Below are 12061 nucleotides of genomic sequence, written 5' to 3' on the forward strand. Positions count from 1 at the left end.
AAAGAACTGCTCCTGGGGAGCCTCGGGCACATAGTGAGTTGAATAAAAGTTCATTCAGGTTTTTCTGTACGATGTTATGGAAAAACCCAAATGAACTTTTTGGCCTACCAAATAGAAAACAAGAAACCATCGATGAGTGGGACAGCTTTATTTCCCTTGAGCTGCTATATCAGGATCCAAAGTCTGCTTAGGAGGGAGCCTCTCCGTCCATACCAGAACATCCAGTGGATACCTATTCATGGCTGAAAGAAGGTTCTGGATGAAGATAGAGCAAAGGATAGCTCAAAAGAGGATTACTACACATGCCTGTTTGCCTTCCCAGGTGGTGCTAGTGGTAAAGAACCCACCTGCCAATGTAGGTAGACATAAGAGACGTGGGTTCAATCCCTGGGTTGGGAAGATCCCCTGGAGGAGGGCATTGCAACCCACTCCAGAATTCTTACCTGGAGAATCCTCATGGACAGAGGATTCTGGTGGGCTACAGTCCATAGGGTCACAACGAGTTGGACGTGACTGAAACAACTTAGCATGCATAAAATTACACCTGTCAGGGGTGATGGGGAGCAGACCACAGGAGAGTCACACTGTCTGGGGAAATGTGGGGATTACCACATCAGCGGAGGGTGTTGACACTGACCTCATGAGACTGAGAGGAAGCCCAGGGACCTCTGGGCAAAGGCACCCTTCTCTTTGTGACCCCATGGACTGCAGCCTGCCAGGCTCCTCTGTCCATGGGGATTCTCCAGGCAAGAATACTGGAGTGGGTTGCCATGCCCTACTCCCGGGGTTCTTCCCAACCCAGGGATCAAACCCATGTCTCCTGCATTGCAGGCAGATTCTTTACCATCTGAGCCACCAGGGAAGCCCTTCCTGAAGCCACCATAACTGAAATCAGGAAATCAATTCTAGTTCCAGACCACCAGGCCTTGGACTACTGGGGTTTGCATGTGTGAGCTCAGTTGCTCAGTCATGACTCTTGCAACCCCATGGACTGTAGCCCACCAGGCTCCTCTGTCCTTGGGATTCTTCAGGCAAGAATACTGGAGTGGGTTGTCATTTCCTCCTTTAGGGGATCTTTCTGGCTCAGGGATCACACCCTCATTTCTTGCATCTCCTGCATTGGCAGGCAGATTCTTAACCACTGAGCCATGTGGGCAGCCCTTGGGGTTTGAACACTACTTACCTATTTGTGGAGGTGGATTTTCTTTTCCTTCAACAAAACCTTTTGTTTGCAGAGCTTGGACAAACAGGGTTGTGTGTTGAAGAAATTTCCCAAGTCTCTGCCCATGATCTTGACTGAGGCCAAACTACTTGGGTGCACACTTTGTTGGCTCCAAGACTATACTACAGATTCAGTTTTCCCCAGGTGAAACTGTTGCCTTGTAACACCCTGACAGGCCCACCAACAGGTAGGATTAGTGTGTGGGTCACCTGAAAAATCATGTGAATCCCTTGATCTGCAAGTCTCTGTGTTTGGGGCAACTTAGTAAATAAAGGGAGGAGCTTCCTGGGAAGTTCTGGTGTTTAGCATTAATCTTCTGCCAATGATTTACTTCCCTTGGCACTGTTGAATTGAAGATTAGGTGGTCATTTATCAGAAAGTGCAGTAGGAAAACACTTGTCGTTGCTTCTAAGGCCACAGGTATTGGCCAACTACAAGTTTCTGGCTAGAAGGTAAGCTCTGATTTATTGGATTTGTATTTTCTGAAAGAGTTATATGTAAAGCAAAAAACTAACCGCTAATGAATGAGATGTCTGTCTCCTGGTGTTGGCTGGAGTTAGAGCTTATGTTGAAGGAGAGGGAGGTGCTGCAGGTATCCGCTCAGAGCCTAGGTTTTGGGGACAGGTAGACCCAAGTTAAAGTCATGGGTCTGCTAACTGTGTAATCTTGGCAAGTGATTTAACCTTCAGTTTGCTTCTTCCTAATTCTATTAGTTTTTCGGTAAGTTGTCTTGGATTTTCTCTGTAGGCAATCAAATTTTCTACAACTAGTGATATTTTTGTCTCTTCCTTTCTAATATTCATAGTAGAAATTCTTTTATCTTGTTTCATTGCATTGGTTAGACTTAGCAGAATGATGGGGAAAGTAACATTGATAATGGACATCCATACTACATTCCTGGTCTTAATGGGGAGGTTTCAAATGCTTCATATTAAGCATGATCATTGCTATATGTTCTGGTAGACACTGTCAGCTTAGGAAAGTTTCCTTATGCTTTTAAAAAATCATAAATGGATATCAAATTTATCTTGTTGTCAGCATCTATTGAGCTAAAATGATCATACAGTTTTTCTTTTTTAATCTGTTAAAAGAATGCATTTCATTAATAGTTTTCCTACTAATTAATTATTTTCCTATTGCAAATCATCCTTAAATTCCTCAGGTAAAACCTAATCAATGCACCTTTCTTTTGAACATTGCTGGATTTGATTGGATCACATTTTATTTAGAATTTTAAAAATGAAAGCTTATTATTATTAAAGAAATGCAAATAAAAACCACAAAGACCTATCACCTCACACCTGTCAGAATGGCTAGCATCAAAAAGTCTATAGATAACAAATGTTGGTGAGGAGGTACAGAATAGAGAACTCTCATACAGGGTCCGTTGGAATGTAAATTGGTACAGCTTCTATGGAAAACAGTATGCAGATTCCTCAAAAAACTAAAAACAGAATTACCATATGATCTAGCAATTCTATTCCTTGGTATGTAGCCAAAGAAAACAAAACCATGAATTTGAAAAGACACATGTACCCCAAAGTACATAGCAGTACTATTTACAGCAGGCAAGATATGGAAGCAACCCAAGTGCCGGTCAATAAATGAATGGCTATATATATATATATACACACACACACAATGGAATTATTACTCAGCCATAAAAATAATGAAATTCTGTCATGTCAGATGGACCTAGAGCAATGTCAATGGACCTAGAGAATATTATGCTTAGTGAAACAAATCAGACAAATACTGTATGATATCACTAACATGGGGAATGTAAAAAGTAATATAAATGAATGTGTATGCAACACTAAAACAGACCCAAAGAGAGAGAAAACAAACTAGTGGTGATCAAAGAGTAGAAGGAAGGGGTCAGGGGGAGACGGGGGAGGGGATTAACAAATATGAACTACACTAGATATAAAATTGATAAGCAACAAGGATATATCGTCTTGCAAGGGAATTATAGTCATTACTTTGTGATAACTTTTATTGGCATCTAATCTATAAAAATACTGAATCACTATGCTGTACACCTGAAAGTAATCTGATATTATAAATCAACTATACTTCAATTAAAAAACTAGCTTGAAAGTGATATTCATATATTATCTTCTTGTGTACTATATCTTATCAAGTTTTATGAATATAATTTTTAATGAATGGTGTTGATTTTAGGGAGCAGACCAGGAGAGAGGGGTGGACATGCTGACGAAGCTCCAGTTCTCCCTGTCGGTCACCCTGCTGTTTGCTTGTGGCTTCCTCTACCAGTTCACCCTGAAACCCAGCTGCCTCATCTGCTACCTACCTTCCTACAAGTCCCATCAGGGCCTGGAAGCCCTCCTGGGCCGTGGGCGCAGCATCGTGTTCCTAGAAACCTCGGAGAGAATGGAGCCAACTCTGCTGGTCTCCTGTGCTGTGGAGTCAGCTGCAAAGGTTTACCCTGAGCAGCCTGTGCTGTTTCTTATGAAAGGGCTCAATAATTCCATGCAGCTGCCCCCAAATTCCACTTCCCCAGCCCTTTCCCTCCTCTCAGCAATTGACAACGTTTTCCTCTTCCCTTTGGATATGAAAAGCCTGTTTGAAGACACACCGTTGTTTTCGTGGTACACTCAAGTAAGTGTTTTGAGAACCTCAGAATCCCAGTGTTGGGAGGGACCATAGAAATTGGATCCAACCTACTCATTTTATAGATGGGTACACTGAGGATAGATGGGTGGGGAAGATCCCCTGGAGAAGGAATAACAACCCACTCCAGTACTCTTGCTTGGAGAATTCCATGGATGGAGGAGACTCGTAGGCTACAGTCCATGGGGTCGCAACGACTGAGCGATTTCACTTTCACTTTTCACTTTCACACTGAGGATAAGGGCTCAGAAATAGGCTGAGACAGGGTATCAAAGATAAGCAAGAACCCAGATCTTTTGACTCTTGCCTGGTCTTCTTTCTACGGTGTTGAGTCCCAATTCAAGGAAACAGGAGAGTCTTGATTTAAGCTTACCTCTACCCTGCTGCCTTTTACTTTCATTTTATTTCTTAGGATGTCTTGAGACTACTCTTAATTGAATGAGTTTCTGTATTTTTTCTAAGTGTATAGACCACTCATTTTTCACTGAGAGTTTTAAACCCATCTATGTTAAACTTTTTTTGCACCTGAGGGGGGGAAATTAGGCAATATTGAACTTGAAAATGATTTAAATAGATAATTCATGAAAGATCAGGTGGGTGCAGCTATATAGGATTGTGTAATATTGAGAGATGATCAAGAAACTCCTGGGGTTCTTAGGACTTTTATAATTTTGTGTGAAATCTCTCTTTACCTTTCCCTTTAAAGGACACTTGGGGTGGCATTTAGGGCCCATGGTAATCCAGGCTAATCTCCTCGGCTCAAGGTCCTTAAGTTAATCACATCTGCAAAGACCCTTTTTCTAAAGGAGGTAATTGTAGGTTTCAGGAATTAGGACCATTGAGTGGCTGTTATCCAATCTACTACAGTATTTGTATAAAAAAAGAGAAAACTTCTGTCCCACACCCTCTCTCAGTCACCTAGGGACTGGGTGGGGTGTCCTGGATGGGGGACATGCTTGCATCTTGGGGGAGCTGGGCAGTGGCATTTTCTGCCCCAGTTAGCCACCGTAGGATAGCTGGAGGCCAGCTGTAAGGATGACTGAGTGTGCCATCACCTGCTGATGATCACTGGATTCGCTGCACTGATTTGAGCAACTGTAGCCCTTGAAGAAGAGAAGGCAATGGCACCCCACTCCAGTACTCTTGCCTGGAAAATCCCATGGATGGTGGAGCCTGGTAGGCTACAGTCCATGGGGTTGCTAAGAGTCGGACATGACTGAGTGACTTCACTTTCATGCATTGGAGAAGGAAATGGCAACCCACTCCAGTGTTCTTGCCTGGAGAATCTCAAGGATGGTGGAGCCTGGTAGGCTGCTGTCTACGGGGTCGCACAGAGTCGCACACGACTGAAGCGACTTAGCAGCAGCAGCAGCAGTAGCCCTTGAAGATGCCCAGAGATGAATACTGTGAACTTGGGGAGGGAATGAGCAACCAGAATCTGATTCCCCTTTCTGGTGCTCACCTCCAGGGAAAGTTTTATTTTACCTTGATGTCAGTCCAATGTCCACATCAAGGCAGGCTTCCTCCTCCTGGTTCTGTGTGGCTTCTGATATCTGGGTCTGTTCATTAATAATCACCAATTTACTAACAATCAACTTCAGTTATTTTTACTGAAAATAAGTGAGCCTCCAGAGTTAGACTGCCTGGGTTAAAATCCAACCTCTGCCTCTCTTACCTTGGACAAAGGATTGAACTTCTTGTTCCTTCCTTTCAATTTTTCACTTGAAAAACAGGAATAATCGTAGTATATAGGTACTATAAGATTTATTATTATTTTTTTATATTTGGCTGAGATGGGTCTTGGTTGCTGTGCTTGGGCTTTCTCTAGTTGCAGCAAGCAGGTGGCTACTCTCTAGTTGTCGTGTGCCAGCATATCATGGCAGTGGCTTCTCTTGCTGTAGAGCACGGGCTCCAGGGTGCGTGGGCTCAGTAGTGGTGGTGTATGGGCACAGGCTTAGTTGCTCCTCAACATGTGGGATCTTCCCATACCAGGGATCAAACCCATGTTCCCTGCACTGGCAGGCAGATTCCTAACCACTGGACCACGAGGGAAGCCAGGTACTATGATTTTTGAGGATTTGTGTAGATTAGAAATTATAACAGTTATTGATAAATTTTAGCTATTATTATTCATGAGATTTTTGGCAATTGTATACAATATAATGCTATTAATAGTTCAGGTGAGGATTTTGGCAGTCTTAGCTGACTTTCTTTTGTTTGGTTTTAGAGCAGAATTTAAAAAAAAAAAAGTTTATTTTGTCAAAAGCCAAGGGTCACGGTTTAATCTTTTAATCAACATGTTTAAATTTAGAAAAATCTATTTTGTTTTCTGTATTCAAAATCTTAGCATTCCACTTGGGAACATGGATATTTAATTTACAATGGTTTATTTTTATTCATTTCAAAGTCATTTTCTGTTCTGCTCACATTTTAGCATTTTTCAGTTGTCCTTGACTCCTTGGTCTCCAGTTCCATATCCAATTCATCAGCAAATACTGACCAGCTTTATCATTCCCATGTGCTCAGAATCTGACTACTTCTGTCATCTCCTTTATTGTCACCCTGGTCTAAACCGTCATCATCTCCTGCCTGGATTATTTCAACAGCTTCCAAATTTGCCTCTTTGCTCCTGCCCCCATCTATTTTCCATACTATAGCCAGGGTGACCCTTTTTAGACTAATTCAGGTCATATCTCCTTTCTTCCAAACCTTCCAAATCATTTCGGTCTCTACCCCAGCATAGCATCCGCCCTCACTCCTGCCCTGCCCCTTCTCTGATCTTGTTTCCTATCCCTCTTCCTTCACTACTCTGCACTGCGGTTTTCCTGTTCCTACACACCATGAGTGTGTTCCTGCCCCAGGGCCCTTGCACTTATGTTTCCTCTACCTAGAACCCTCCTCTCAGAGTTCATCCATTCGCTTCATCCAGGGTTCTGTCTGAACTGAAGATAGTGCTCCATCCTGTCTCCTTCATAACCCCCTTGCCTGACTTTCTTTCCAAGGCCTTATGAAAACCCAACATATGATGTATTTGTTTGTTTATTGTCTATATTCTGCCAGTAAAGATTTTTGTCTATTTGTTCACTTTTGTATCCTTAACAGCTTAGAGCTATGTGAATGGTAAGTAGGCCTTTGATGAATGTTACTAAATGAATTAATCAGTGGACAAAGGCATGGATGCATTTTAAGATTCTTTTACCAACTTTTCAAAGAACATAGATATTAATATGTCCTATAGTTTCAGAGTTCATTTTTTCCTTTATCAGTTCTCAGCATTTTTAGGATGTACAAAAAATTCTTTCTTCACAGTTTGATATTTGTGGTTAATTTCTATCCTGTTGAAAGCGACTCATGAAATCCCTTCTGGGTTTCATCTTTCTACTGCTTTTATAAAAAAAACGATTTCATGAAATCTTTAGAAGCTGCTAAAAATCTTCCTATTGATACTACTGCTGTAAACTTTTCACTTAAAGGCAACTTTTTTGGGTTGAAGGTAATTTTGATAAATTTGCAACATTGGGCTTTTGGAAAATAGATTTTTGGGAGGTCGACTTGCTTCCTCCTTAGCTACCTGTGCCAGGCCTCCCCTTTCCCCTTTCTGGGGGCTGATTTGTACCTGCTCCTGCAGATCAACAGCAGTACCGAGAGATTCTGGCTCCATATCAGCTCAGATGCATCCCGCTTGGCCTTCATCTGGAAGTACGGCGGTGTCTACATGGATACAGATGTCATCTCCATCAGACCCATCCCTGAGGACAACTTTCTGGCTGCACAGAAATCTCGGTTCTCAAGTAATGGGGTGTTTGGATTCCTTCCCCACCACCCTTTCCTGTGGCAGTGCATGGAAAACTTTGTGGAAAATTACAATCCAAATATTTGGGGCCACCAGGGTCCCGAATTGATGACGAGGCTTTTGAGAGTATGGTGCAAACTCAGAGACTTCCAGGAGGTGAGTGACCTCAAGTGTTTAAACTTTTCCTTCCTACACCCCCAAAGATTTTACCCCATCTCTTTTCTAGCCTGGCGGCGCTACTATGAAGTCTGGGATACGGAACCAAGCTTCAACAATTCCTATGCCCTGCATCTGTGGAACCACATGAACCAGGAAGGGAAGGCTGTGGTCAGAGGAAGCAATACACTGGTGGAACATCTCTACCGTAAGCACTGTCCCAAGACTTACAGGGACCTGCTTCAAGGTCCAGAGGGGTCAGTGACTAGGGAGCAGAGTCCAGGTAACAAATAAGCCAATGCTGGGTTGTTGGTGCAACACTGCGGATTTAGCCACTTCCTAGAGTGCCAGGCTTTCACCTGATCTCCACTTCCCTGGAGTGCAGAGGCTCATCCACATATCACTTACAGTCACAATTTTCCATGTTGTTTCACCAAGAAACCATTAGAACTAAAAAATGAATTCAGTAAGGCGACAAAATCAATACACAAAAATCAGCTACATTTCTAACCACTAATAATGAACCATCAGAAAGAAAAAGAAAACAATTCTATTTACATTTGCATCAAAAAGAACAAAACACCTAGGAATAAATTTAACCAAGGATGTGAAAGGCCTGCACATTGAAAACTTTAGGACACTGATGAAGAAACTGAAGAAAGATACAATGAAACAGAAAGATATCATATGCTCATGACGGATGAATATTGTTAAAATGTTCATTCTACCCAAAGCAATGTGCACACTGAAAGCAATTTATACCAAAATTCCTGTGGCGTTTTTTTCAGAAATAGAGCAAAGAATCCTGATATTTATGTGGAGCAACAAAGGACCAGGAATAGCCAAAGCTGTCCTCAAAAAGGAGAACAGGTTGGAGGTATCTTGCTCCTTGACTTCAAACTGTATTTCGAAGCTGCAGTAACCAGAACAATTGTGAGGTCAAAGACAGACCCACAGGCCAGAGGACCAGAAGAGAGAGCCCAGAAATAAACCTACATGGATGTGGTCAGTTTATTTATAGCCAAAGGGTCAAGAACATACAGCCGGGCAAGTGCAATCCCCTCAGTAAACAATGCAAGGAAAACTGGACTCCATACTAAAGAATGACACTGGACACAGTATACATTGCACATACCACGGGCTAGAAACCTACACTTTTCCATGTCAAGACCTTCCTTTCCTGGGTCCTCTGAAGATGGACTCCCCCCAACCACCACCAACCTTCAACTCCTGGCAGTCAGCTGCACACAAGAAGTTTCTCCCCTCCTTCCCTCACTTCACTTTTCCCTCACCGTTTTCTCCCCATGGGACCTCCTGGGGCGTGTCCTGAGAAAACTGTTCCTATCTGCATGGACACAGTGTCATGTTGTCCTCAAGTTGAAACCTCAGCAGGTCCTCAGAAGACCGAGCACTGACAGCGCTGACCTGTGGTATGCGGAAGTGGAACCTGTATGGTGCTGAAGGAGGCTGAGCTCTGCAACAGAGCGAGATGAAACCTCTCGCGAGTCCCCGCTTACTGCTCCCCGCAGGCAGTGGCAGAATTGCAGGCCCCGCTTGTCAGTTGGGATGGGTGGACTGTGTCTACAATAGAAATCCCGAAGACCATTGGTATTAAAATATAGAAGTTTCTCTCTCATGTAAAAGTAGTCTGAAGGTAGGCAGATCAGGGTGGGTATGGTCACTGCAGTGAAAAGGGACCCTGGCTTCTTGGATCTTTCTGCTTACCATCCTTAGCATCCACAGCCCATGGTTCATACTGCAGCTTGGTCTCCAGCCCATCATTTCTGCGTTTCAGGCAGCAGGATGAAGGAAAGAGGAAAGGTGCACTTTCCTTGTTTTATAAACGCTTCCTGCAACTTACCATATAACATTTAACCTTACATTTCAGTGACCAGCGTGTAGCTGCAAGAGAGGCTGGGACATTTAAGGAGGAAGAAAAAGTGGGTGTTATATAGGTGGCTGACAGTTTTACTACATGTTAAATTTACTTGGTCTCCAGCCCATCATTTCTGCGTTTCAGGCAGCAGGATGAAGGAAAGAGGAAAGGTGCACTTTCCTTGTTTTATAAACGCTTCCTGCAACTTACCATATAACATTTAACCTTACATTTCAGTGACCAGCGTGTAGCTGCAAGAGAGGCTGGGACATTTAAGGAGGAAGAAAAAGTGGGTGTTATGATAGGTGGCTGACAGTTTTACTACATGTTAAATTTACTTCTGTAAGATTAATTATAGAGTCCGATAGAGCATTAAATTTACTTCTGTAAAATTAATTACATAATCTGATAGAGCAGGGGTCCCCAAACTCTGGGCTGTGGATAGGTATCTCCTGTCAAATCATTGGTGGAATTAGATTGAAGTACACTTGAATCTTCTGAAACCATCCCCCTCCCCCCAACCCCTGGTTCGAGGAAGAATTGTCTTCCACGAAATCTGTCCTTGGTGACATATAGGTTGAGGACAGCTGTGTTAGAGAATTGGCTGGGGGAAAAAAGAGGCTTGATTTCTACCCTTTAATATGATACTCATTAAAGCATTCAGTCAGTAATATTAATTCTGTCTCTCTGTGTGCCAAGCACTGATGTAGATGCTGAAGATTCAGCTGGATGAAGCAGACAAGGTCCTAAGTCAGCTTGGACTGCAATAACAAAGTACTATAGATGGAATGGTTAAACAACACAAATGTATTTGTCACAGTTCTGGAGGCTGGGAAGCCCAAGATCAGGGTGCCAGCGTGGCTGAGCTCTATTAAAGATCCTCTTCCAAGTGGCAGATAGCACATTTCTTGTTGAAGCCTCAGATGGTGGAAAGAGGCAAGAGAGATCTCCAGGGTCCCTTTTATACGGGAACTAATCCCATCCATGAGTGTTCTGCCCTCATGACCCAATTACCTCCCAAAGGTCCCACTTCCTAATATGATCACTTTGAGGTAGTAGGATTTCAACATATGAATTTTGGGGGGATCACATTCAGTCAATTGGAGGTCCCCAGTACTTAAATCTAATGACTGGCCATATCCCCCCTGGGATAGTCTCCTCTGCTCCTTAGGGTGCCTGCTATTCCCTTTTCTACCCCAGTTGTCTTAAAAAAGCAAATCACTCACTCAAATTTTAAAAACAGCTGCCCCTTCTACAGTCACATAAAAATTTACTTCCTCTTCCTAGGAGGTATGAGAATTAATATTTCTTCCATAGTCATCAGTCAAGATTTTCTAGAAAATTTTTTTGATAGTTTGCTTTTAAGGAAAGCATAAATTTATGTTTTTATCCAGATATAAAGTGATGATGCTTTTCAAACTACATCCACCCATCCCCTTTCATTCTGATATTTTCCCCTTTGAGAATCACTGCTCTGACTGACTGTCTTACTGAAAAAGAATCGCAAGTCATGTCTCCTGCCCTAGGTTTGTTTATTCCCAGCTAATTGCTCTGGATTCTTAGGTCCAGTCTGACGCTAGAGTGAGACTTTGCGACCTGCTGCTGCTCACCGTGGCGGCCCTCTGACCAGTGTCCCCAGAGTCCCTGCTGGGTTTCAGCTCACCTGCGTGTCTCCACAGGCGTGTCTCCTAGCACTAGCAGTTTGAGGGTGGAGCAGGGTCACACATTGAACCTAATTTCCACATCTGGAGAATGCATGGCAAATGCATAACTAACGTTCCCAATCACTAGGGTTTTGAAAAGTTTGATTAGAAATATTTTCAATATTTCAAAAATATATGAACTGTTTTATATGATGGGATCAAATAGGTCAAGCTGAATGTCACATTTCTTTATGCTGGGCTGTGATTATATGAATTCACTGTAGCAATATTGATAGTTTGATGGTTATAGAGTTTTACCTGGCAGCAAGATGTTTTTGATTGATAAGACGTCAGGCAGAAATTAATAATGCATTACTTAATAAATGCAGTTTGTGTAGTAGAAAAGAATATTTCAAAGCTTGGCGGCGATGGGAAAAATGCATAGACTAAAAGGTATGTAATTAAAAAATAAGTACTAGAGATGTAACGTACGTGATGATTACAGCTAACACTGCTGTGTAAAACACAGGAAAGATGTTAAGAGAGTAAATACTGGAGTTTGCATCACAAGGAGAAACATTGTTTCCTTTTTTCTTTTTATTGTATCTATATGAGAAGACGGATGTTAGTTGAAACCATTGTGGTTGTCATTTCACAATATGTGTAAACCATGTTGTATACCTGAAATTTATAGAGTGATAAATAACAATTACTTCTCAATAAAGCTGGAAAGAAAA

The 12061-nt window shown here is 42.4% G+C and overlaps 1 protein-coding gene across 2 annotated transcripts; it reads left to right on the forward strand.

Moving 5' to 3' along the window:
* Positions 1–1540: 1540 nt before the first annotated feature.
* Positions 1541–12061, forward strand: A4GNT (alpha-1,4-N-acetylglucosaminyltransferase). Of its 2 annotated transcripts, none has more exons than XM_025291228.3 (3): positions 1541–1674; positions 3407–3844; positions 7485–12061. In XM_025291228.3, the coding sequence occupies exons 2-3, from the start codon at positions 3434–3436 to the stop codon at positions 8097–8099; spliced, it is 1026 nt and encodes a 341-aa protein (XP_025147013.2). In that variant the 5' UTR covers positions 1541–1674; positions 3407–3433; the 3' UTR covers positions 8100–12061. The 2 variants fall into 2 exon arrangements, with proteins under 2 accessions (XP_025147013.2, XP_044802709.1); XM_044946774.2 differs by lacking the exon at positions 1541–1674 and having other exon boundaries at positions 7485–7647; positions 7876–12061.

Source organism: Bubalus bubalis, chromosome 1 (assembly GCF_019923935.1).
Source record: "Bubalus bubalis isolate 160015118507 breed Murrah chromosome 1, NDDB_SH_1, whole genome shotgun sequence".
NCBI classification, from domain to species: Eukaryota; Metazoa; Chordata; class Mammalia; order Artiodactyla; family Bovidae; genus Bubalus; species Bubalus bubalis.

What these genes read in the sequence shown, in the direction of transcription:
- A4GNT (XM_025291228.3), top strand. Translation starts at nt 3,434, where the DNA reads ATGCTGACGAAGCTCCAGTTCTCCCTGTCGGTCACCCTGCTGTTTGCT. An exon ending in TGTTTTCGTGGTACACTCAA is followed by an intron (nt 3,845 to 7,484) that starts GTAAGTGTTTTG and finishes CTGCTCCTGCAG; the next exon opens with ATCAACAGCAGTACCGAGAG.